The sequence below is a fragment of the Notolepis coatsorum genome (genome assembly GCF_963971535.1).
Source record: "Notolepis coatsorum genome assembly, chromosome: 12".
Taxonomy (NCBI): Eukaryota; Metazoa; Chordata; class Actinopteri; order Aulopiformes; family Paralepididae; genus Notolepis; species Notolepis coatsorum.
In genome coordinates this window covers 8,725,348-8,752,552 of record NC_140176.1, presented here as the reverse complement: position 1 = coordinate 8,752,552, position 27,205 = coordinate 8,725,348, and the positions used below count along the sequence as shown (strand labels likewise).

The 27,205-nt window shown below is 43.5% G+C and overlaps 2 protein-coding genes across 2 annotated transcripts in view; one reads left to right on the top strand and one right to left on the bottom strand.

The window, feature by feature from the left end:
• The window catches only part of LOC311237596 (myosin-7-like), a gene marked incomplete at both ends in the record, with an annotated part of 46,395 nt that extends 40,494 nt beyond the window's left edge, over window positions 1–5,901 (top strand). Inside the window, 2 exons of the mRNA XM_084325537.1 lie at window positions 1,023–1,027; window positions 5,544–5,901. Of these exons, the coding sequence (XP_084181663.1) occupies window positions 1,023–1,027; window positions 5,544–5,901 (363 nt within the window). The remainder of the gene's footprint in view (window positions 1–1,022; window positions 1,028–5,543) is intronic.
• A 679-nt stretch (window positions 5,902–6,580) lies between these two features.
• The window catches only part of LOC311237745 (uncharacterized protein), a 256,687-nt gene continuing 236,062 nt past the window's right edge, over window positions 6,581–27,205 (bottom strand). The window contains exons 11-16 of the mRNA XM_084325722.1: window positions 25,705–26,018; window positions 24,608–24,658; window positions 13,209–13,290; window positions 12,092–12,204; window positions 7,169–7,367; window positions 6,581–6,680 (exon numbers count right to left, since the gene is read on the bottom strand). Of these exons, the coding sequence (XP_084181848.1) occupies window positions 6,673–6,680; window positions 7,169–7,367; window positions 12,092–12,204; window positions 13,209–13,290; window positions 24,608–24,658; window positions 25,705–26,018 (767 nt within the window). The 3' untranslated portion in view covers window positions 6,581–6,672. The remainder of the gene's footprint in view (window positions 6,681–7,168; window positions 7,368–12,091; window positions 12,205–13,208; window positions 13,291–24,607; window positions 24,659–25,704; window positions 26,019–27,205) is intronic.

Here is a 27,205-nt window from a genome sequence, read left to right as displayed (position 1 = left end):
TATAGTACTGTATATTTGCATATCGTATATGTCACAAATGTAACAATACTATATACCTGTATGTCATGTATGTCCCTATGCCATAAATGTCATGATGTCATAAATGTCACTATTAATTGAAAATGGGGGACCCTGATGTAAACAAGACAAACGTCTTTCTCTGGTCTGCAACCCCTTAACAATTGTGTATTGAGCCGTACTGTATTGTACCCATTCTGCAATCTATTAAATAAAGTTTTCATTCATTCATTCTACTTCTCAAATACTCTCCTGTCTGAAGAATGGCGCATGATTGATTGATTGAAAACTCTATTTAACAGATTGCAGAATGGGTACAATACAGTACGGCTCAATAAACACAATTGTTAAGGGGATGCAGACCTGAGAAAGACTTTAGTCTCGTTTACATCATGGTCCCCCATTTTGCTTGCTAGTCTCTCCATCTAGTCTGTCTGTCCCTCATAGTGTGTATTCTGGCTAGAAAAAAAGCATTAAACAAAGTCTTGGTAAACTAACACCAAACTGACATATTAAGTGACTAAGAAGAGGGCATCCCTAAACATGTCCATGTGACATGACAGAAAAGGAGTCGAGTCAATCAACAAGCAAAGCATTTTTTTTTATATATATTTTTTTAATTTATTTTTTTATTTCATGTTTAATAATCACATCACTAATTAACAAGTAACCACAATAAACACTTCTTTCAAACCAAAAAAAAAGAAAAAAAAGTTTTTTAATAAAATAAAAAAAACGGAAACAAAAAAGAAAACGAGAAGGAAATTCTGCAAATGACATAGTAAGTCTACCAACACATCCTGTTGTTTTTTCTGCATGCGCCTAAAGTACAGGTGTTATAAACTAGTAGTAGTAGTACACTTGCATGTTGGGTATGTGTGTGCAGCTCTGCAGAGCTGCTGCGAGACCAAGGAGCCTCATTACTACACAAGGCAAACCTCACTGCTAGTTAGTCTTCTTAAACAAGGATGTGTTAGGGAACAGACGTCTCTGCCGTGCTCCAGGGCAGGTGAGTGCGTGTGTGTGTTTGTGTGTGTGCGTGTCACACACAGTGATCCATGTGCATGTCTGCACTGACGAGTGAGGGCGATAGTATTCCCAAATGACAGGCCTAAGCAAAGACCTCTAACCTCCGACTTCATGATTCCACTGGGAGCTCCCTGGTTCACTAGACTAGACTACAGTGCAATGCAATCCATACACATCTGATCCAGTCCCTCCCTTCCCTGTCTCATTCTCAGATCAGCCAGCAGAGGTCGCTGTATCCTGTGATATTAATATCAAGGGAGGGTTTCCAGATAGAATCACAATATCTAACTCTTAAGACTAGGGTTGCTGGCATGTTTATTTTGTTGTTACTAAGGTCGGACGTACACTACATGATTTCTGGAATATTTCTTCACTAATCACGCCTGATGTCGCCAATTCAGCAGCATTTCTAGATTTAAGCACTTCCTGAAAGCATCAAAGTAAAGCTGTGATGTGGGGATTTCAAAATGTTGAGATTCCTTAATTGGAGCTATTTGTCCAAATCTTGTTGCGTACATCCACCTCAACTGAAACTCCTGGACACAATTTGTGAAACATCGTGTCACACAAACTGGCCCTCATTTGAACAACCTCCCCGTGCATATAACCCCTCCAACACTTTCAACACAACCGCCAGGTAGCTACTGGAACACAACGATAAATACATATACAAAAGTGTTGCCTCTTTAGTACATTATATCTCAAAGACATTCTTAAACTTCAGTGGCCCCCTTCTTAAGAAAAAGGCAGACTTGCTCAATAATATTAATAATAATAATATTGTAATGATAGTAATCATAATAATAGTCATAATAATGATAAAACACTTCCTACCATTAAACCATTAAAGGTACATGGACATAAAAGCTATAATTAACAACCGTGTAACCCCCTACTGTTGTTGCTGCTGCCATTGTTTTTGTTCCTGTGGCAATACAGAGTGTATAAACAATAAAATATCTATATACATCCGTGTGAAATCTCAGTGTGCTAGTGGTAATTAAGAGCCCTGGGGTAAAAGCGACAGATAAAAGTGGCTGCGGACAGGCACAAGGAAAGACTATAGTTAGGCGAGGGCCGTGGCACTAAAACCATGTCGTCCCACGGCCACAAGCTGCTCTGCTCACAAGACTCGATGCTGGCTTAGAAAAGCACTCAGACAACCGTATCTAAAACATTTCTACTTTCAAAATAAAATCACTCTTTAAATCGGTTAAGGTTATTGCCCATATTCATCAACATGTCTGGTATCCCTCTTGGCTGAATTCATGGATAATTAAATCTAAATGGGACAGTAATTTCTTCGTTAAAAAACAACAACCAAAAAAAATACTTTATCTTGGATGATATTGAGTTTACCAATATTTCATAAGTAGGAGGAGGGAGGCCACTGTACTTAACTTTATTGCTCTGTTCATAAGAGCATGTGCAAAGCTCCTTCAAACTTAAGTAATTTGGAGAAAACAGTTGATAATAAGGGATATTTAATCCTTTTATCAAAACACCACATCTCTATCACAGTCAAACTTCTTTGATCAAGCATTAAGGTGCAATTTATTATTTGTTTCAATGCCTCTTTTTTCATAATACAATTGAATAATTTTAAGAAACCTGGGAGTGTTTTCTAGTTCCACAACATCTTTACTGGGGGGGCTGTGAACATGTCCGTCTGATCATAAATAAAACATTATGGGACTCTCAGAATAGTCGATATCTCCTGATGATATTCATAAGCTCACGCAATTAACCCCAAATGCTAGTTCCTCCAGCCTATCAAAATGTTAAGGAAGAGCAACGGACAAAGATACAATATGAACCGCTAGGATTTGCCTCAAAGGATAAAGATACAGCACTAAACCACAACACTGCAAGTCAAAATGCACATAGGCTATTTCTGCTCTGGGATCGTGATGTTGTTATGTTATCTGGCCATGCACTAGAAAGGCAACTGGAGGCGAGAGTTGGATACATTGCTACGAGAGAAGAGAATAAGCCACATTGAGTGTTCCACTGCCAATATCCCCGACAAGAAAAGTACTGTATACACACACGCGTATATATGGGTCCTTCTGCTTTCGGCAGAAACTCGGTTGTCGGACTGCCGAACGGCATGCTAGCATAACCCTCACAGAACACCTGGGGACGTCAACCATGACAACTCACAACTACCAAAACATACTGATCTAAATCCTTTACTACAGCAACACCAGGTGGCTTTTTTTTGTTTTTTGACCATTTATTTTTCATGAACCGTGACACTCTGGACGTCAGTCAACAGAGAAGGGCTCCGCTGTGTTAAGAGCTCGAGCCTGACTGAGTCGTCGTCGTACGTTTCACTATACGTTCAGGTAAGTAGGACAGGAGGCACGTTGAAGACACACAGTTCCCCTCCCCCGCTTCTGAAACACTTCCTCTGCACAGAATCGAAAGACATCGTCCAACATTTCCCCTCTGGACTGCATCCTTTTAAAAGCGTCTACATTTGAGTTAACCTCTTATTATTCTATAACCAGGGCTGGGTAAAATAGAATAGATCAATCCATGAGGACCCTTCCCCCCCAATATTGATAGATATTGATGATATGATATCCGCTTACTGATACAAAATTACATGTTAACCAATCAAGCTGACATTTGTCACATTGAAGCGCATGATCAAGTGTGATAACGAACCCAAATTATGTTGTCTCCGGAATTTCTGACCTCTCATTGTCAACCAAATTTAGTTCATGTGCTTATTCATGTACTTATTAATCATTCATTTAGAGACAAAATAACTGTGTCAAAATGATGAAGTCAACTATTATGATAATACGATTGATCCCGCCAAAAAAGACGATTAACGATTATATTAAATTATTCACCAGCCCTATTCACCAGCCCCTTTCAGGTCGCACCATACCTCATTGATTCAAAGGGGTGGAGTGACCTCTCTTTTACTTTAAAACGTGCAATATGCCCCGAATGTTGCTTATCGTTTTTCTTCACCTCTTCATCATCCCCATCATCACATCCCTCTTCCCTCTGCGTGTCCCTCGTCCTCACAACTGTGTGTCCTGGTGCCCAGAAACCTGTGCGCGTTTCTATCGGAGCGCCATCGGCAAAAAAAAATAAGAAAGACCATCCGCTGACTGTATTGCTTATACGAGAAGAAACATACAATAAATAAAGACGTAAAAACCTTTTTGAAAACCCAAAACCGACGAGGAAAGAAACCAGTAGAAGTCGACCGAGAAAGAGAGAGAAAGGGAGAGAAAATAAAGAAAAGTAATAACGGAAACACCAAAGTTCATTATTACAGTATTAGTCACTCAAACACACCATCACAAACACAGAGAATAAAGAGTTTAAATACCCTAAAACGGTTCAAACAGCCTACCAGTAAACTATTATTATTATTATTATTTTTTTTGTTTATTTCCTTGTTTTTGGTGAGTGCTCTGAGGATGGAGAGTGAAGGTCGAGCGTCTGACTATGCGGCCAGAGAGTGAATGAGATCCACAATGAGCGAGTAGTACAGTATTACTGAGACACACCGACACAGCCCAGTATGGTCACGACTAAAGAGGGACGCCACACATTTCACTCTGCATAAAGGGGGAGTCCGGGACGTCGTTGGTGGTCAAGTGACAAACAAAATGAGCGTGGTGGTATTATTTTTTTTCCCCCTTGGAGGCATGGATAAGAGGTGACAGACCACAACCCAACAACACTCTGTACAGAGATGATCCATTGATAAAACCATTGATAGTTGAAAAACGGTTAATTTAGTCTTAACGTATAGCACTAATAGGCTGTTCGTACAGGCTAGTGTGAAACCTTTCTGAACGCCTGTCTTTCCTGAAGTGGCTATGATTATAACAGACCTCGTTGTCGTTGCTACTTCCGGTAAAACATGCGTATGACCAACAGGCAGTGTATGTCACAAAGCCGTGACATATGATGCTTCTCGAGACAGCAGAAACTGTCAAGGTAAAGAAAAAGAAAAAAAGGTTTTACTAGTCTGTATAATGAACAGCCTCTTTAGTACTAAAACCATTGATGTCGAGACCCCTTCCCCACTAGGGGGAAGCCTTGCCATCCCAAACGGGGCCTAGCAGCTGATTGATATTGAAAACTTTATGAACAGATTGCAGAATGGGTACAATACAGTACGGCTCAATACAAACAATTGTTAAGGGGATGCAGACCAGAGAAAGACTTTCGTCTTGTTTACATCAAGGTCCCCCATTTTCAATTCGTCATCTCAGATGCTAGAGGGAAGCACTCAGAAGCGCTGGTTGTGTCTGCCGTTGTTGCTTGGATTATTAAAAAAAAAAAAAACATTAGAAGTGTGCAGCTTTATTTTGCTACGAGTTTAAATGAAAGTTTTCAACTTATAGCGCACCGGGTCTCAGCACTGCTAGCGAACGCGGAGTAGCGCGTCGTTTTCCGTTGAAAAGAAATAGGGAGAAAAGTCGGCGTTCAAAAGACACTCCTGTTCCGCATCCAACCAGGCCCCGGGCTCAGCTCAGACAAACATCCAACCAGGCCCCGGGCTCAGCTCAGACAAACATCCAACCAGGCCCCGGGGCTCAGCTCAGACAAACATCCAACCAGGCCCCGGGCTCAGCTCAGACAAACATCCAACCAGGCCCCGGGGCTCAGCTCAGACAAACATCCAACCAGGCCCCGGGCTCAGCTCAGACAAACATCCAACCAGGCCCCGGGCTCAGCTCAGACAAACATCCAACCAGGCCCCCGGGCTCAGCTCAGACAAACATCCAACCAGGCCCCGGGCTCAGCTCAGACAAACATCCAACCAGCAGTAGCACAGTGAGGATAGTGTACGAATTCATCCAAGATGGCGCATGACGATGAGGACATTATGTGAGGGAGAAAGGTGTTTACATATCAATGGCAGGTTGACAGGATGACAATAGATTCATAAGAGTTGAGTTGAGTTACATATTTTTACACCAACAAGGGGGAAATCTGCTTCATATTTGCAATGGGAAGTTAAGGGTTAATGGGTTGGATCTAAGTCCTACTGGAGTGCCACCGTTACTCCCCCCCCCCCCCCTTCCCGGGTGAGACGCATGGGTACTATTTGATTAATATCTTTGCAATCAGAGAATGAGGATAAATGGATTGGATGGATGGATGGTGGTGGATGGGCGTGGCATTTTGAGTGAGAGGTGTCAAGATCCAAGTCCTGCTATAGGGTGCCACTGTTGCCCCCCTGCCCCGGCGCTATAAGGGGTAGATGCCTCTGCGAGGGGCCCCGGGAGGAACTGGGACAGCTGACCAGGGAGGCCAGGGAGTCACTGCCGGGGAATCGGGGTCGTGGTCTTGGTGGTTTTGGTGGTGAGGAGAACGACAGAGGGCGTTGTTGTTGTTGTTGGTGTGGACTGTCACCCTGGTCGGCCGGCCAGGTGATGATGATGATGTCGGCGCCGTGGTCCGTGCGAGAGCGGGGGGCGTTCTCGCGGAAGTTGAGCGTGAAAGACTCAATCTGCAGCAGACAGGTTGAAAAACAAGAGAAACAGAGGGAGCGGGGGGGAGGAGAGAAAGATTGAGAGAGAGAGAGATTGGTGTTTGAGGGCATTGAGATGAGGTGGGTAAAGAGGACAGCAGAGAGCAGAATTAGATGCCTGAAAAATAAGAAGTCAAACATGTCGAGGTGGTCAGCTGCTGCAGAGGAACCAGATAAATACAAGCTACAGTATTCTACGCATGCAGCCTCTTAATGACCATTAAGAGCCATTAACGTCTCTTTGGAAACGAGCACAACACCAATTCATGGTAATTAGGAGCACACACTCAATTAATATATATAATATATTAATTAGACCAGGACACCCCCCTGAAAAAAAAAATATTCTGAGAAGGTAATTAGACACAGTAATTATCATTACACCCAATTATTAATTATAAAAAAGAAAAAGGAAACTAGAAGTCTCACGCATTAATGAAATAGTAAGAGAAACATTATCATATCATTGGTTGGGAAATAATGAATAATTTATTAGTGATTATTAATTATTATTAATACAGCTTTGGCTGGACACACACACACACACTTGTATGGTGGAGGTGGAAGGGGCAGATCTGGGTTGCGACTGGGCACACATGCACTTACTTGTCTCAGGGATGCGGGAGTCCAGACCCTGCAGGTCCCGAAGGCCCTCGCTCCCACAGGGGGCCCCATCCTTCAGCCCATTCTCCTGGGCAGCAGGGCTCCCTGCTTGCCCTAGCTCGGAGCCTGGGACTGGGGCGGATGCCAGGGAATCACTCGGGATGGCCCCATCCCCCGCTGCTGTCCCCTGGGGCCCCTCAGCCTAGAAACACACAGCAGGTGGGGGTCAATCGGTGTGCGGATGGGGATGGTACAGCCTGGCTCCGTGTTCTCTTAGTACTGTTCTTACTGCCTCTAAATCTGAAGAGCGTTCTCTTAGTACTGTTCTTACTGGCTCTAAATCTGAAGAGCGTTCTCTTAGTACTGTTCTTACTGCCTCTAAATCTGAAGAGCGTTCTCTTCTTACTGTTCTTACTGCCTCTAAATCTGAAGAGCGTTCTCTTAGTACTGTTCTTACTGCCTCTAAACCTGAAGAGTGTTCTCTTCTTACTGTTCTTACTGCCTCTAAATCTGAAGAGCGTTCTCTTAGTACTGTTCTTACTGTCTCTAAATCTGAAGAGCGTTCTCTTAGTACTGTTCTTACTGGCTCTAAATCTGAAGAGCGTTCTCTTAGTACTGTTCTTACTGCCTCTAAATCTGAAGAGCGTTCTCTTAGTACTGTTCTTACTGCCTCTAAATCTGTAGAGCGTTCTCTTAGTACTGTTCTTACTGCCTCTAAATCTGTAGAGCGTTCTCTTCTTACTTCTTACAGAGAAGCAGCGACGGCTCACGTCTCTTTCCTCTTTAAACCCCAGAGAAGTAGAGGCGGCTCACATCTTTCTGCTTTAAACCCAGAGAAGTAGAGATTGTGGTGGATGGGCGAGAACAAGCGTTGCAGGGCCAAGGCTAAGAGAATAATCAAAGACTCTAGTCACCCAAACGACTGCCTCTTTGAACTGCTGCGGTCAGGCAAGCGCTACCGGAGTCTCATGGCCAGTACAGAGAGACTCAGAAGGAGCTTCTATCCCCAGGCCATCAGGATGCTCAATGACAATGACACTATGCAACAACCCATCATCTACACACTCACTGCACACACATCCACATGTACACACTCACTTTAAACAAACACTCACCTTACCACTCACTTTACTCACTTTAACACACTTTATATTTATCTATTACTAAAGAGATGTGCACTACATTCATACCTCATTTGCACCCTACCCTAAGTTTTGTACCTCATCTCCTTTCTGCATTGTACCTCACTGTTACTGATTTTACTCTGTATTGTATATTGGATATATGTATTTGACTGAACATTCCCTTACTTACTTTTTACTTACTTCTTAATTACTTTTTCTTTTACTGTATGTAGCACACTCTCAGGGGCTCATCATAAAGTATTCTGTATTTTGTTGTGACAAATAATAAACAAACTTGACTTGAAACTTGAACTTTTTTTTTTATCTACTTTTTTCTCCCCATTTTTCTATTTTTCTCCCTTTCCCCAATTTCGTATTGTCCAATTCTACCCTCCCCTGTCTCGAACGTTGTTAGACCATGCCTCCCACAGGTCGGCTGCAATGTGGACGAAGCCTTGCATCACGTGTCCCCTCCGGTACACGAGGAGGCAGCCGTCGCATCTTTTCACCTCCTGATTCTACTGCGCAGGCGCACCAACCGACCTGTAGGAGTCGCTGTCCACAACGTCCGATCCCCACCCACCAGCTTCCCACCCCCTAATACTGCCAATTGTATTAGTATGAACGACCAGCCAAGCTGGTAGCAGCATCTCCTGCGTTGGTGGCGAGCTCCATGCCCACTGCGCCACCTAGCCGCCAACTTGAAACTTGAACTTGAAACTCTTTCAGATTTAGAACCCAGAGAAGCAGAGGCGGCTCATACCTCTTTCAGCTTTAAAACCACAATTTGACAATAAGGGATTGTGAAGGGATGATGAAACAACATGCTGAATGTTGGACAAACATCCCACTGGATTCTATCACTACTCCATACAACTAAACCAGCAGTACAGACTAAATAAAGATAGCTCTGTTGACATAAAGAGTGCACGCTCTCAGTTGTATGTAGCTGTAAGTGTTATTTAAATAATGTATGCTCTCTTTAGATCTTTATTTTTATATTCTATTTATTTTTGGGCTTTCTGTATTTCCCCCCCATCCCAATTTAGTCATTATGCCAATTCCCTTCCTGGTCGTTGTGCGCATTGCCCCACTGTTGGCCTGGGGAGGGTGTAGAACCACCACATGCCTCCTCCGATACATGTGGAGTCAGCCAGCTGCTTCTTTTCACCTGACAGCGAGGACTCTCACTGGGGGAACGTAACGCGTGCGGAGGTTCACGCTATTTCCCCCACAGATGGAGCGCCATAGGCTGAGGGGACAGGTGACGTCACACCAGATCGGCTTGGTATTGGCTGGGATTTCTGATTCCCTCCAGCATTTGCATGCCCCTCCCACACAATCATTATCCAGCTCTCTTAAAGGTAGAATCTGTAATGTCGCCAAACGATGACCTCTAGGCAAGCCCCTCTTGGTATTACTCTTTGTTTAAATATTTAGTTGTTGTCTGATGTGTGTGTTGGATTTCAGTGGGTATAGGGGAGGGGTTGCTGCCGCTGGCCACACCTCAGACTCTGACAGGAGAGGTCTGGAGAAATCAACAGTATAATAAGTTACTAAACAAAGTGCAATGCCAGGGGCGGCTGGGTGGCGCAGCGGACATTGCGCTCGTCACCAACGCATGAGACACTGGGTTTGACTCCGGCTGTCGGCGTTGCCTCCGGCTCGGGCCAGCCATCATACTAACTCAATTGGCAGAGTTAGCGGGTGGAAGTCGATGGGTGGTAATCTGGACGTTGTGGACAGCGACTCCTACAAGTCGGTTGGGGGACGCCTGCACAGCAGAGACAGGAAATGGCGGGGGTAGTGTGAGCCTCCCACACGTTACACCTCGCCAAAGAGAGTCCGCGCTGGCAGGTGAAAAGATGTGACAGGCCTGCCTCCACATGTATCGGAGGGGACATGTGATGCAAGGCTTCTATCCTCCCTACAACCGGCCAGTGGGGGGCATATGCGAGCAACGTTCAAGACAGGGGAGGGAAGAATTGGCACAGTGGAATTGGGATGGGAGAAAAATAGAAAGAGGAGAAAAAGTGGATAAAAAAAAAGAAAAAAAGGTGCAATGCCAATACCAATACCAAGAGGTCACTGTTTGACGGGCATTACAGGTTCTACCTTTAAGTCTCTACTGCTAGATTGCCATCAGTTCGGCAGTCTCTTCTTTCGCCCCCAACCAGCCTATGCGCACTGTTCAAACCCTGAGGAAAGAATATTAAATTCCCCAGATTTTCCCAGTGAATTTCCATGTCCAGGACAGGGCATGTCGGTGACCTAATATACATGTTTTGGCAGGAGAAACATAGAGGCCCTCTATAGGAAGGGATAGAGCAGGCTGTTCTTCCTGGGGAGACTCAGGTCCTTCAATGTGTGCAATAGACTGCTGCAGTTGTTTCACCAGTCTGTAGTAGCCAGCGTCTAAGTCTTTGCTCTTGCTCTTATTTACTGTTTACTAAGTTAATTATATTGTTTAAACTGTTTCTTTTTATCTTTACTATAATTGTATTGGCTTATATTTATGTATTTCTACTATTAACGTGCCAAGACCTGTAGTACCTCCCCCATCCCCGTGCTGCCCACATTTCCCCAAGGGGATCATATCTTATCTTTCCTGTAAAGGGATTCATTTATAAAAGTGCCTGATATTCTGTGACTTAACCAGAGAGCAGCTCTCAGAGTCCCTGACTCTGTGTCTGGAGGAAAGCCATGAAAATGCCATGATATTCCAGGAATTCCATGTCCTGTGGGAACCTGCTTTGATATGTTCAGTGTCCTTTCTCTATCTTTCCATCTCTCCACCGACCTCCCTCATCTCCGTCTGCGTTCAACTACTGCACTAGTCTCTCTCTCTCTCTTGTTCTCTCTGCATTGAACTACAGTACAGCACTAGTGAACAGACCTCCGTTCCTCTGTTCTTAGAGGCTACGGACCAAAATGGTTGAGAACGACTTTAAAAGAAACCAGAGAATTGAATCCTCATTTTCAGGAATTAAGAAAAGAAAAAAACACATTTTCAGCTTGACATCCATGTATTTGTGAAGAAGTTATACATTGGTGTTTGAAGTTATTTCCACAAGCCCTTGGGCCTGGAACCCTGCTCACCCCAGAGAACCGTGTAAACGTTCAATTCATGTAAAAAAAAATGTCCTCCCTTGGAAGAGTTTTTGAATCTCAATGGAACTCACTGGTAAAATGAAGTCTAGATGATTTTCTTTAAACGTAACCCAATTTTTTTTTGTGTATAGTGTAGGGCTGTCCCCGACTAAGGATTTGGATGGTCGACTATGATTGGCAAAAATGTGCCGTTAGTCGACTATTGGTCGACAAAAAAAAAAGTCTAATATTATAATTTTTTTTTTTTTTATCATTCCATTTGGGCTGTGGGGGGTGCTTAATGTCTGAAGGAGTCGACTGAAGGCTTCTTGTCCTCTGCAAAAGCATGCAATTGGTCCACTGATGGATACATCTTGATATTTGTCTAGTCTAGTGTGTTCATTAGATGGGTGAAATCCTCTTTCAGTGCCTCTGTGCCTGTTTTCTTAGGCAGTTAGCCTCTGGTATGCGTGCCATTAGCGTTAGCCACGCTTCTAGGCCTCTTTTCTTTTGGAAAGAATGATACAAAAAAATTATAATAATAATTTATTTAAATTTTTTTATGTGCATTAGACTAAGAGGTTGGCTAGTCGACTACGGCTCCTTTCGACCGATTAGTCGACTAATCGACTAATAGGGGTCAGCCCTACAATAGTGATATGAGTCCAATTACAGTACAACTGTACGCCTGAAAGATGTGTTCTGATCGTACCTTGATGCTGTCGCCGCCCGGCGCGTGGTTCTGGTCGTCCACGGAACCTATTTTGGACTGAGCTTTGTCCTTAAGGTTCGCTTTCTGGCTCTCGACCTTCACATCGCCGCCACCTAGTGGACACAGGTGTGGTTAGTGTGAGACGATACCTAGTAGACAAGGATCCACAAAGAGAGAGAGAGACACACACACACACACACACACACACACACACACACACACATACACACACACACACACACACACACACACACACACACACACGCACAGACACACATAGTGCCAATGGAAAAATCTATCTTTAGCCAGTTCTTAAAGAAATCGTCTTTTGGAACCCTAGCCTTATTCTAGCTACTTACTGTACAAATGGTTGATCGGTAGAGTCCGACAATAAATCTACTTTGAGTGCACGCCCGGTGGAGTAGATTCCTGTCGTCCCCAGTCAGCTTCTACAGACTTGACCCTATTGACTTTGCATTGGTTTGCGGCTAACTAGCTGGAGCTAGCATGGATTGTGCTGCGAGAGAACCAGTCAACAACGTCATCGGTAAAAAAAAAAAAAAACATCAACGTCATGTTCCAAACACCAGAACTGTCCCTTTTAGGTAAAACAAGGCATCATGGAGGATGCCGGTCAAGAGAGAGCACGATGAGTAATAGGGAGGTGTAGTGTGGCTACGTCATTGCGGTTTCCGGCCGGTCCACCTCGCTTGAAATTGCAATGTATTTCCAATGGACACATTTCCAAAAATCGTCTCGTTTAAAACAAACAACATTGGCATGGTGCACCTTTCTGTGTGTATTCATCCACAATCTATAGCTCAACATCAAACAATTCGCAATTAATCGTAAAAATAATTACGTATGATTTTATTTCAACCAAAAATGCTTAAACGATAATGTTAGTGATAGAAGGGAACTCATTTTGTGCAAAAAATGGAAAGCTTGCCAATGTTCACGAGGCAGAATTCTTACAATAGCCGGTAATACATTTTCCCAATGATAAATCCCTAAACGGGCGGACCGCGCGGGAAAACTAAAGTGACGTCAGACTACACCTCCCTATACACAGCATGTAAACAAGACAATAAAACTACATTTCCCCGCAGCTCCTCACCGGGCTTGTGTTTCAGGTTGATCTTTGAGCCGCACTTTGACGTCACTTTGCTGACGTCCACCTTCTTGTTGAGTATCTGCACCTGCGGACAAACATTCAACAAGGCTTGATCATCATCATCATCATCATACATGTTGAGGAACCGTGCTGAGATTCACCAGAAGCCTCGTAGGGGAACGTGCAATGTCCTGGAGCAGCTGGAGGTGCAGTGCCTTGCTAAAGAGCAGGTCAAGAGAGTGTTATTCATCCACTTCCCCCGCCGCGATTTTCCTCATCCGAGGATTTAAACCGGCGACTTCTCTAACCTTCTTTAGGCCATGAGAGCCGCCCAGGACAGTGAGACACTGGCACCACCTGCATGCCTTGCACTATGAGAACACCGGCATAAACAACGTCACTCGGGTCATTTTGCCCATTCAACCGAATCCTGTCTTTACTTATTTATATAGTGTAGTAAAACCACGGCTACATGGATGTCGGAGGGATCCATTCTGGTGACAGGGCGGTGTAATAAACTGGCCACTGACTATAAGTAGGAAACTGGAACTATAGCAAAGAACAACTGAAGCGTCGTGGCCAAGCTTGACACGTCCACATTTATTATAAAGAATATTAGAAGATCTGGCCTCATAATCAAGGCACCTCATACCAATGTGCAATTGTTGTGTGTGTGTGCAAAATTGTGTGCACTGGTCAAGGCAAAGCTGGCGTTTGATTGGTGTTTAGTGAGTTAGTGACAAGATGGAACATGGAGGATCTAAGGAAGCGAGGGATCGTAGAAGGAGGCTTGGGAAAGAGTACTGGTAATACTACTATGCACGCTGTCCGATCACAAACCTCACCCTCTTTTCTTGATCCACCAATCTGTTGCTTCCCTCAGACAAACAGTTGTGATTGGAGGATCAAGAAAAGGGAGACTGGGTTTGAGATAATATTGTGGCCAATACCACACCACATCCTCTACTGCCAAGGGTCCAAATGGATATAGAAGGTAGACCTGTTTCAGAGGCCTTCTTGACTTGACTACTAACATGTTTAATCTGCCATTGATTTTTTTTGGGCTTTCTGTGTTTTTCACCCATCCCAATTGAGTCATTATGCCAATTCCCTTCCTGGTCGTTGCGCGCATTGCCAGGACTCATATACCCCACCGGCTTCCCACCCGCTAACACTGCCAATTGTGTTAGTAGGGACGACTGACCAAGCCGGAGGTACCGCTGACAGCTGGATTCGATTCCAGAGTGTTTAGTCCAATGCGCTACCCAGCCGCCTTTAATCTGCCATTTCTGCTAAATGTCCCTCTTTTTTTTTTCCACATATCAAAGCAAATAAAGACACATACCGTACATTATTGCTGACTTATGTAAATGTAAAAAACAATGTTGTTTTCTTTCCTTTCTTTTAATCTTCCTTTGAGGTTTGATCAATGTGACCTGGGCCCCGTTCCCCGTACCTGGTTCAACTAAGTCGATCAAGATGTCATTATCCAGATTCAGTTAACCCGATGTTTGAAGCCGGGATTTTCCTGTTCCTCGAAGGTGGATTCAGTCTCGTTAACTCAAGCCAGACTTGAGACCCAGGATAAGTGCGCGTGCCCGCCTCAGCCGAGAAGGCAGCAAGTGTCGAGAGCAGAGATCCTGATTCTCTAGCGGCATTGATTGATTAATTGATTTAAAACTTTAGTAACATATTGCAGTACGGCTCAATCGCCTCGCCGACAAGTTAAATGCGTTATCTTATCTATAGGCTAATTTTAAGTCCCTCATTACCTCAATCAATCAGATTATATTTCTTTAAACTTGCCTGCTGGATTGAATAATCAAATGAGATCTTGCTAGCGAAAATAATTAGTTGAACTGTTATACAGAATAACGATACGGCTCTCTTCCCATTGATTGATGTATGGTCGATCTTTTACTTATCTCCACTGTGGTCTAACGGGTTCTTCTTTTGACTTTCACGCAGACGACCGGGGTTCGAAATCCGGTCTTTTCCTTCCTTTTGCGATGTAGGAATAATTCAATTTGGTGCACGTTGAGAGCTATATAAAGAATGACATCCTCAATGCATGTAGATTTATAATATTTTAAGTTACAACTAGGCTACTTTGGCGTATAATCATTAATATTATATTCCAAAAAATTATATTGGAAACACGGGGATTCGAACACCGGTCGCTGGGTTGGCAGGATTGAGCACTACCGCTGCGCCACTGTGCCAGATGGGATAAATTCATTGTTTATACATTAATGAACGAGAGACCCGTGTTTAGAATATTCTTTATTTTGAATGAAGTTTTTTCTCTTTATCCTCATTCATTAATGTGACGTCAACGGCTCATTCAATTTCTCAAATCCGTCAAACAGCGCATCTCATCAGACATCTTAATCCCGTTACAATTAAAATAACCACATAATGTGTACATCGCACCGAGCGAGCGCCACGGTATATATAACGTGCATTATTTAGGACAAAGTGAATTTAGTATCAGCATTTTTGGGTCTATTTTACATTTCAAAAGCCCCCTCTGGAAGAATGGAGCACAAAAACGTAATTCAGAATGGTATAAAGCAGATCCTAGACTGTGGGAATAATTTCAGGAAACGCGCTGTCACTTTCTTTGCGGGGGCGTGGCTGTGCTTCATCCGGCTAACTTGAACTTAAACCCTGCTTTCGACCAGGCTCAAACTTTTGGATCTGTTGTCATGGTGATTTGGACAATCCAGGTACGGGGAGCCGGAAAGTCCGGCTTAAGTCAGACTTAACCGAAAGTTATCCGGCTAACTCAGTTATCCAGGTACGGGGAACGGGGCCCTGAGCTGCACCCGCTGTATTATTACCAAAATGCACATCTTCAATTTGAAAATAAGATTATTTGTATTAATTCCTGTAAACTTAACTCTTTGGAGTTCTAACTCTGCAGTGAGCCACGTTCATATTCAATAGCAGGTGCTTACAGGGTGAAATATGATTCTAAGCCTGCACAGTACAGTGCATGCAGGAGTAGTGGGCCAGGCTGCGATCACGGATTGGGCCTTTAAAGTGCCAGTGTTTTGGACACTGAACACATCTGTGTTTTGAACCAAGTCGCCCCAGTGCACTGCATAGGAACTGCTGTAGACACAGACGAGATGTGTAGCCACAGACAAACTGCTGTAGCCACAGACGAGATGTGTAGCCACAGACAAACTGCTGTAGCCACAGACGAGATGTGTAGCCACAGACAAACTGCTGTAGCCACAGACGAGATGTGTAGCCACAGACAAACTGCTGTAGCCACAGACAAGCTGTGTAGCCACATACAAGCTGTGTAGCCACAGACGAGATGTGTAGCCACAGACGAGATGTGTAGCTACATACAAGCTGTGTAGCCACAGACAAGCTGTGTAGCCACAGACAAACTGTGTAGCCACATACAAGCTGTGTAGCTACATACAAGCTGTGTAGCTAGTACATACAAGCTGTGTAGCTACATACAAGCTGTGTAGCCACATACAAACTGCTGTAGCCACATACAAGCTGCTGTAGCCACAGACGAGATGTGTAGCTACATACAAGCTGTGTAGCTTCATACAAGCTGTGTAGCCACATACAAGCTGTGTAGCTACATACAAGCTGTGTAGCTACATACAAGCTGTGTAGCTACATACAAGCTGTGTAGCTTGTAGCTACATACAAGCTGTGTAGCTACATACAAGCTGTGTAGCCAAACGAGCTGTGTAGCCAAACGAGCTGTGTAGCCACAGATGAGCTGTGTAGCCACAGATGAGCTGTGTAGCACTAGCCACAGACTGGCAGGTGCAGTACTTACGTTCCCCCCACCAGGAACATGCTTCATATTGTCCTTGGAGCCCAAGCGCGACGTGATGTGACTGAAGTCCAGCTTTTTGGCGACTATCTGAACCTATACGGACACAGCAGCACGGCAGCAGAGAGAAGAGAGAGGACAGGGACAACCGCAGGGTGAGGGTTAGATAGATAGAGGAGACAAACACAGAGGGAGGAAAATACATCCAGACGTGATTTCAAATGTTTCAAATGCTGCGTTTTAGGTGCTCTTGATTTCACTTGTTTTGAACCAGGAACGGGTGTATATCTTTTGCCGGTAGCATCATTGTAAGAAATGTAAGAAAAATCAAGAGCACCTAATATTTTGAGAACATTTGAAAAGGTATTTAGATGCGTAGTAGTGGGTCCAGATGAGGAGGAAAGAAGAGCAGAAGCTACAGGAGGAACTCAGGTGCTTTTAAAGAGCAACATGCAGCGCAACACACATGGTGTTAGCCTAGCCTACAGGGTTAGCCTAGCCTACCGTGTTAGCCTACCATGTTAGCCTAGCCCAGTGCTTCTCAAACTTTTTCTGTCAGGCCCCCCTTTGGTGGACCAAAATATTTTGGGCCCCCCCCCCCCCCCCCCCCAACAAAATAGTCATGAAATGGGCCATGTTTAAATTTATTGAAATAACACCAATATCGTGACCTTTCAACTTGGCCCTATATTTTGTTTTCAGAACTGTCATGGATGAAAAGCCAGCTTCACACAGATACTGTATGTGGTGCTGAATGGTATCAACACCTTAACTGCTGCATCATGAGATACTTGGTGGGCCATGAGATGAGATACTTGGTGCTCAGCACCACACTCTGAAACTAGCTCTCTAGGTGGTATCAGATGAGATTTCAAAGAGTTCTTCCAAGAGTTTGGATGGAGATGTGTCAGGAAGCTTTGTCTCAATGTTGTCTGTAAAGGTTTTTTTTATCCAGAGTAACTTGGTGATCCTTTTCTGTGTTTTATTAAATAATGATTTTCAGATTTTGAGAAATGGTATTTTCATGGAGAACAGTGCAGCTGCAACAGATAATTTTTTTTTTTAAAATAAATCTCAAGGCCCCCCCTGTCATGCCTCTGCGCCCCCCCTGGGGGGCGCGCCCCCCACTTTGAGAAACACTGGCCTAGCCTACCGTAAAGCCTAGCCTGCCCTAAATCAAGCATTAAATGGACTTTAATCATATACATTGGCTTGTGAGATGTGATTAGGATGTATAGCACATCATTGTTTACACAAATTGCAGATTTTTGTATACACAAACATGCTAAAGATAAGTGAACAAAAGTGAACAATTAAGATGTGTTTTGATGTTTAGTGAATATTAACATTTGCATTTTAGTTTGTGTGTCTTATCACATCAATAAGACAGTGATAGGACAATAGATCACTAAAGCAACAAATAGTGGTTTCAAGTCCTGTGATCAATAGATCACTAAAGCAACACATAGATAATAGGGTTCATAATAATAATAATAATAATAATAATAATGGATTGGATTTATATAGCGCTCTTCTCTGACTCTGAGCGCTTCACAGAGTCCATTATTCGTTCATACACAGTCATACCGGTGGTGGTAAGCTACAATTGTTCAAGGCCCTGTAGGTTCAAGTCCCTGTGATTGGTAAATCGCTAAAGCAAAATGTTGAGCCTAATGTGAAAAACTGTGATATTTATACGTCTGCACTTTATGTGCTCATTTTGTGCCTGCTGTGAAGCACTTGTATGAAAGGTGCTATACAAATAACGTTATTATTATTATCATTTACAATACAAAAAAAGCATCATGGTATTTCCATGATGGTAGTGACCAAAAAAAGATGGAAATACCATAATATTACCATCAGTGTAATAGTTTAAATTAGATTATATCATGGTATTATTCAAGTACAACATCGGTACCATGGTGATGCATGACATTTACCATGGCAGTATCATAGTAGATTATTTATACAATGGCTGGTATGATGGTAAAACTGATATGACCCTCAAACTACCATGACAGGTTTTTGTAAGGGTTATGTGTAAGGATGGCTTGCCTCCCTTTGTGGATGTGGTGTGTATTAGTTAGGGCTGTCTTAAATACTTCGAAGCTTCGTTCGATGGGCATGGGATTCGAATATGAAAATATATATATGTGTGAATATTTCTTTAATTTTTTTTTTTTGCTAAATCAACTCTGTCTCTCTTTGTTAATTACAACAAGCAATGCTGTTTGTTATTTAAGATGAGGTTGGACTCGGCACTGACAGATTTGTGTTCATTGTGCTGCTTTTATAACAAATGACGGCTTACAATATTTCATGAAAGCAAAGTGTTTTGTTTGTCTAAGATTTAAAAAGGTTTAAACTTTACAGCATTGACAAAGTTGAACAAAGTGCTGTACAAGTCCCACAACATAAAAAAAAATTTAAAAGAAAAGAAAATCATTAAAAAAATGTATATTTATTTTTATTTCGAAGCTTCGAATTTAAATCGAATCTCGGCCCCGAAGCTTCGAATTCCAAAAAAAATATCGAAGGTCAGCCCTAGTATTAGTACAAGATTTAATAACACTACATCACCATGACTCTGTGACAGTAGAACAACAGTTAGCAACATATCGTACTTCAACAAACCCCATAGTTAACGCAGTTAACGACCAAACGTAGATCAGACAGAGAAATAACACAGACATACACAGATCGGCACCACAGAGACACAGCCATTTGTGTGCCCCCGCCCCCCACACACACACACGCGCACGCACACGCACACACACACACACACACACACACACACACACACACACACACACACGCACACACACACACACACGCACACACACACACACACACACACACAGGCTACAGCTCAGGGGCCCTGACAGCGTAGTCTTCTGGGATAACTATTCTTGTGTAATTAGAGAGATTGAGAATGTTAGAGGCAGTGCTGCAACAAGGACAGAACGCAGCAGGAGGCGTGCGTACGTGTGTGTGAGAGAGATTGTGTGTGTGTGAGAGAGAGCATGTGTGTGTGTGTGAGAGAGTTTGTGTGTGTGAGAGATTGTGTGTGTGAGAGAGAGAGATAAAGACTTAAAGAGATATTGTGTGTGAGAGAGAGAGAGAGAGAGAGAGAGAGAGAGAGAGAGAGAGAGAGAGAGTGCGAGCATGTGTGTGTGTGTATATATTTGTGTTTACGTGTGTGTTTGTGGCCCCAGTGCTTACTTCATAAATATAGTGTGAATGAGGCTACAAGCTGTGTGTACAGGAGGAGAGAGAGAGAGAGAGAGAGATATAGATAGAGATAGATAGAGATAGAGAGAGAGAGAGTTTATACTGTAGGATGATATACAGCATAGCAGACTCATTTCAAGGACACTATTTACTGCCTGAGGACTAGTTCATTATGACCTATTTACTGCCTGAGGACTAGTTCATTATGACCTATTTACTGCCTGAGGACTAGTTCATTATGACCTATTTACTGCCTGAGGACTAGTTCATTATGACCTATTTACTGCCTGAGGACTAGTTCATTATGACCTATTTACTGCCTGAGGACTAGTTCATTATGACCTATTTACTGCCTGAGGACCAGTTCATTATGACCTATTTACTGCCTGAGGACTAGTTCATTATGACCTATTCACTGCCTGAGGACAAGTTCATTATAACAGCTAGACAAAGGGCTATTGGCCTCTTGGGAGAACCACAGTACTAAACATGAAATCCTTATATGTCTGTTTTAAAAAGGATTTTATGTAACTTTTCAACAATTTTATGACTTCCTTGAATATGTGGAACATCTTTTTTTTTTGCCAAGAAATTAAATACAATTTTCCAGCACAATTTCTCCCTTGTATTGGACACACTGTTTTTTGTGGGTGTAAGCACACACAATTTTTTTTTGTTCTTTCATGAATTATTCCCTTCGCTGCCTGGCTATCCCACAGCCACAAGTAAAACACTTCTACAAACAGGGCAGTACATTATATGTGTTCCTGGTTCCAAAATGTGTTGATTGATTAATTGATTAAAGCTGATCCACTGCTGGTGTCCCTCTAACAAACAGACACAATCATTCTGAACCGCTTGTTAATCTGAAGACTTCAAACCTTGGCCGAACAGCAAGGAGTACAACAAGGAAAAATACATGTTTCCAAAATGTTCATTATCTAAGCATCTGTATATTAGTATAGCATGTATAGAATGTAAGGCTGTCCATGAAGCCTGTTTTTGGGATTCGAACTTCGTCAGTTTTTTTTAACGAACCTTCATTTTTAATAATAATTTAAAAGAAATCGAAAACAAATTAACGTTTAATAAATAACTTTTTTTTATTATAAATATCCTCAAACTAAATCCTCAATTTGAATAAAGTGATTAATCTGATTAAATTAGTCTTTTTTTTTATTAAATCAACTTTCCAGCCCCAGACCCAGCCCAGGGAGAAGCCCCAGCCAACTAAATCAACTTTCTTTAATGAATATAACTCATCAGTTTCTTTTAATACTATAATATTAGGGGAACCAAAATCTTTATCTGCAACTGTGAAGAAAAACCATAATAAAAAAAAAATTATAATAATAATACATTTTCATATTTTTTATAAAAAATTTAAATGTTGATTTAGAATTCGAATGCCAACGTAACGAACGAAGGTTCGAACGTTCGGGCTCAGCCCTAATAGGATGTAAAGTAGAGGTGTGTACTTGTACATGATGCACGACACATCATATCATACATAATTAAATCTGACTTGTCGTATGATAATCACCACTCATTGATTGGAGCAGCCACACCAATCTGGCACAGAATAGGGAGAAAACAGTATTGCTGTCCGTTGGTTTGTCTACAGTAGTCTGGTTTTATAGCACCGTGGCTGGGCTTGAAAACTTTCATTATACTATTAGAACTCCAGTCTATTCAACCCATCAATCCATAATGTTCTTTCATACAGTATTGTCAGATGAAAACTTTGTAACACATTTTTTTTTAAAGATTTTCAGGAATTGAGAGGAATTGGAATTTTCGTTTTGAAACAGTCCAGTGGGTTTTACACATGATCATGGCCCCCCCACGCCACGGGTAATGATACATTACTGAATGAATAAATTAAAAACCACATTGCGAATGATTTTCATCTTACAGAGGCGAAAACATCATGCCTCGTTATCTTGTACCGTGTAGCTTTTCACCGCAATTTCAAGCAATGGCGGCCCTTTATTTTCTTTTTTAAATCCAGTCACTCAGCGTGAAAAACACCGGCCTCTTTCACACATCGTCCCCTGGATAGTGAGTCACACCATCTCCTGACCAGTCTAGTGGCTCCAGAGATGGGTGAGATGGTGGGTGGGTGGGTGAGTGAGTGGGTGAGTGAGTGAGTGAGTGAGTGAGTGAGTGAGTGAGTGAGTGAGTGAGTGAGTGAGTGAGTGAGTGAGTGAGTGAGTGAGTGAGTGAGTGAGTGAGTGAGTGAGTGAGTGAGTGAGTGAGTGAGTGAGTGGGTGGGTGGGTGGGTGGGTGGGTGAGTGAGTGAGTGAGTGAGTGAGTGGGTGGGTGGGTGGGTGGGTGGGTGGGTGGGTGGGTGGGTGGGTGGGTGGGTGGGTGGGTGGGTGAGTGAGTGAGTGAGTGAGTGAGTGGGTGGGTGGGTGGGTGGGTGGGTGGGTGGGTGGGTGGGTGGGTGGGTGGGTGGGTGGGTGGGTGGGTGGGTGGGTGGGTGGGTGGGTGGGTGGGTGGGTGGGTGGGTGAGTGAGTGAGTGAGTGAGTGAGTGAGTGAGTGAGTGAGTGAGTGAGTGAGTGGGTGGGTGGGTGGGTGGGTGGGTGGGTGGGTGGGTGGGTGGGTGGGTGGGTGGGTGGGTGGGTGGGTGGGTGGGTGGGTGGGTGGGTGAGTGAGTGAGTGAGTGAGTGAGTGAGTGAGTGAGTGAGTGAGTGAGTGAGTGAGTGAGTGAGTGAGTGAGTGAGTGAGTGAGTGAGTGAGTGAGTGAGTGAGTGAGTGAGTGAGTGAGTGAGTGAGTGAGTGAGTGAGTGAGTGAGTGAGTGAGTGAGTGAGTGAGTGAGTGAGTGAGTGAGTGAGTGAGTGAGTGAGTGAGTGAGTGAGTGAGTGAGTGAGTGAGTGAGTGAGTGAGTGAGTGAGTGAGTGAGTGAGTGAGTGAGTGAGTGAGTGAGTGAGTGAGTGAGTGAGTGAGTGAGTGAGTGAGTGAGTGAGTGAGTGAGTGAGTGAGTGAGTGAGTGAGTGAGTGAGTGAGTGAGTGAGTGAGTGAGTGAGTGAGTGAGTGAGTGAGTGAGTGAGTGAGTGAGTGAGTGAGTGAGTGAGTGAGTGAGTTAATGAATGAAAGGAGCAAATTCATGAATGCATGAATGGAATACATCAGACTTATACAGCGCCTTTATAAATACTCAAAGACGCTTTACATAGCAGAATAAACACACCAAATCAAAACTGTATGCATGTAGAAATGAATGAATGAATGAATGAATGAATGAATGAATGAATGAATGAATGAATGAATGAAGGAAGGAAGGAACACATGAAAGAGAAAGTACAGTATGTATGGGTTTGATATGAATGGAATACACCGTCTCATCTCATGGCGCATTGTGACGCTACACAGTTAAAAATAATATAAAATCATTATTCGGCGTGAGACACAGCAACTGAGGACGAACCATGAATATAAATGTATGTGTGAACATTGACCTGGGGAAAAAAATACCTGCAAACTATGGAATAGAAAAGAAACCTTGAGAGACAACACTGACAACAATGTGGAAAATAAAGAAAGGATGAGAGAGAGAGAGAGAGAGAGAGAGAGAGAGAGAGAGAGAGAGAGAGAGAGAGAGAGAGAGAGAGAGAGAGAGAGAGAGAAAGTGGGAGAGATAAAGAGAGAAAGAGATGCTGGGATGTGGAGATAGATGTGTGATATGTAGAGATAGAGAGGGATAGAGAGTCAGGTGTGTGTAGGTAGTGGAGAGGAGGGTAGATGGATAGATAGATGTATGTATATATGAATATATGGATGTATGGATAGATGACATATGAATATATGGATGTATGGATAGATGGATAGATGGATGTATGGATAGATGGATGTATAGATAGATGTATGTATGGATAGATGGAAGTATGGATATATAGATAGATGGATAGATGGATGTATGAATAGATTGATGTATGGATAGATGGAAGTATGGATAGATATATGTATGGATAGATGGATATATGAATATACGGATATATGGATGTATGGATAGATGGATAGATGGATATATGAATATATGGATATATGGATAGATGAATAGATGGATGTATGGATAGATGGATAGATGAATATATGAATATATGGATAGATGAATAGATGGACATATGAATATATGGATAGATGGATGTATATATAGATATATGTATGGATAGATGGATGTATAGATAGATGTATGTATGGATATATGTATGTATGTATAGATGTATGTATGTATAGATAGATGTATGCATGGATATATGTATGTATAGATAGATGTATGTATGGATGTATGTATGAATGTATGGATATATGTATGTATGTATGGATAGATGTATGAATGGAGGGGGACTCACTTTGCTGGGGTCTTTGGATGCGTCCCCCCTGCTGTGAGAGACAGCAGACACCTGGGGAGACAGGGACCCACTCTGGGTCAATATGGACAATGACAGGGAGCAGGAGATTGAGGAGAAGAGGGAGGAAGAGGGAGGACGAGGAAGAGGAGGAAGAGAAATAAAAGAAGTAGACGATAGAGGAGAGGAGGGGAATGAAGAGGACAGCAAACATGGCAGCTGGGAGGAAGAGGAGTAGGAGAAGATGTAACAGGAGGAGGCTAAAGAAGAGATTGAGGAGGACAAAGAGGAGAGACTAGGAAGAAACAGAAGCAGGAGAAGGAGGAGTAAATCAAGGAGTGTGAAAAAGGGGGAGAGGAGGATGAAGAGGGGAGAGAAAAGAGGAGTAGGGGCAAGAGGGGGTGAAATGGCGATGTGGAGATGAAGGCACGAAGAGGGGAGGAGGAGAAGGAGAAGCAGGATGAGAGAGACAAACAAGCGTGAGGGTTTGAAGGAGGATGAGAGAGACAAACAAGCGTGAGGGTTTGAAGGAGGATGAGAGAGACAAACAAGCGTGAGGGTTTGAAGGAGGATGAGAGACAAACAAGCGTGAGGGTTTGAAGGAGGATGAGGAAGATGAGAGAGACAAACAAGCGTGAGGGTTTGAAGGAGGATGAGAGAGACAAACAAGCGTGAGGGTTTGAAGGAGGATGAGAGAGACAAACAAGCGTGAGGGTTTGAAGGAGGATGAGAGACAAACAAGCGTGAGGGTTTGAAGGAGGATGAGGAAGATGAGAGAGACAAACAAGCGTGAGGGTTTGAAGGAGGATGAGAGAGACAAACAAGCGTGAGGGTTTGAAGGAGGATGAGAGAGACAAACAAGCGTGAGGGTTTGAAGGAGGATGAGAGACAAACAAGCGTGAGGGTTTGAAGGAGGACGAGGAAGATGGGAAGTAAGGCAGGGCCGTAGCCTCAGCCCCACCTCTCTGCCTCTACAGAGTCCAACCTCATGGCCCCGTCACATCAAGAAATGTACCGGACAGCTGGAGTTAAGCCTAAAGTGAAATAAGTAGGGATGCACCGGTAACCCATTGTTGTCTGAGGCAGCCACCAGAACCTACCTTTCCTCCCCCAGGTTGGTGCTTCATGTTGTCCGTTGAGCCGATCTTGGAGCGGACGTTACGGATGTCGGTGGCCGGCGCCGTGGCGGGCCGGGCGGCGGTGGTCCTTGTGGTCGCGGTGGTAGCCGTGGTGGAGGAATTGGCGCGGGGGACGCGGGGCACCAGGGGCTTCTTCTCTGACGCGCCGGCGGCGCCAGTGGCGGAGGATGGAGTGGCGGGTTTGGTTGTGGTGGTGCGGGCCGCGCGGGCCGTGCCGGCGGTGGCAGAGGGGGCCACGGTGCTGCGGGCGGCGATGCCGATCCTGGGCCGGTCAACTGTGTGGAGGAAGAGAGGAGTTAGAATCACATATATTATTAATGCTAAATTAGTGACACATTAGTGACAGACAGACAGACAGACAGACAGACAGACAGACAGACAGACAGACAGACAGACAGACAGACAGACAGACAGATAGATAGATAGATAGATAGATAGATAGATAGATAGATAGATAGATAGATAGATAGATAGATAGATAGATAGATAGATAGATAGATAGATAGATAGATAGATAGATAGAATGGCTTACAACACGATCTAATGATACAGAAAAACACAATAGAAATGCACATGGTATTAATATTTAAGAGACCCGCCAAAGTGTCACAAATCATTAATAACATAATACATGCTTCCAGGGGAGCTCGTGTTTCACGGAGAGCAGCTCAACCCTGAACACAGCCGAGCAGAACACACTCCTCTCAGAGAACAGCCGGGTCACGTCCATTACCTGATCCGACAGCTCTTTCCTCTCTACGCTGTCGCTGATGTCCTGACATCGACACAAACCCCCCCGATCCACCCCGAGAGAGACGGCGGCTTATCCCCGGCCGCGGTGACGGCGCGCTAAAGTTGAGGAACGCTTTTGTGTTTAAGCAAAGTGCTCCTCCGTGGCGTTTCAGCCGGCAGATTAGCGGAGTCAGGCTGCATCAGCAGAGCCTCCTGTCGACAGCAGAGGGAACGTAATCCCTGCAGTTGCTGTGCTTAAGGTTTACTAACTAACTATTCAAGAAGTAAAGCCTTGCTTCAAAATATATGACAAGCTTGGCAAATTATTTTATCTTCGAGTCAGACTTGTTAAGCTTATTTTAGGATATTTTGAGTCAAGTTATCTCACTGGATCAGCAGATACTTTTGGCTAACTGTGGTGTGGTTTGAGAATGTGTATTATAACTGTGGTGTGGTCTGAGAATGTGTATTATAACTGTGGTGTGGTTTGAGAATGTGTATTATAACTGTGGTGTGGTTTGAGAGAATGTGTATTATAACTGTGGTGTGGTCTGAGAATGTGTATTATAACTGTGGTGTGGTTTGAGAGAATGTGTATTATAACTGTGGTGTGGTCTGAGAATGTGTATTATAACTGTGGTGTGGTTTGAGAGAATGTGTATTATAACTGTGGTGTGGTTTGGGAATGTGTATTATGTACCCAAAACAGTGATTTGGGCTGAGAGGAGAG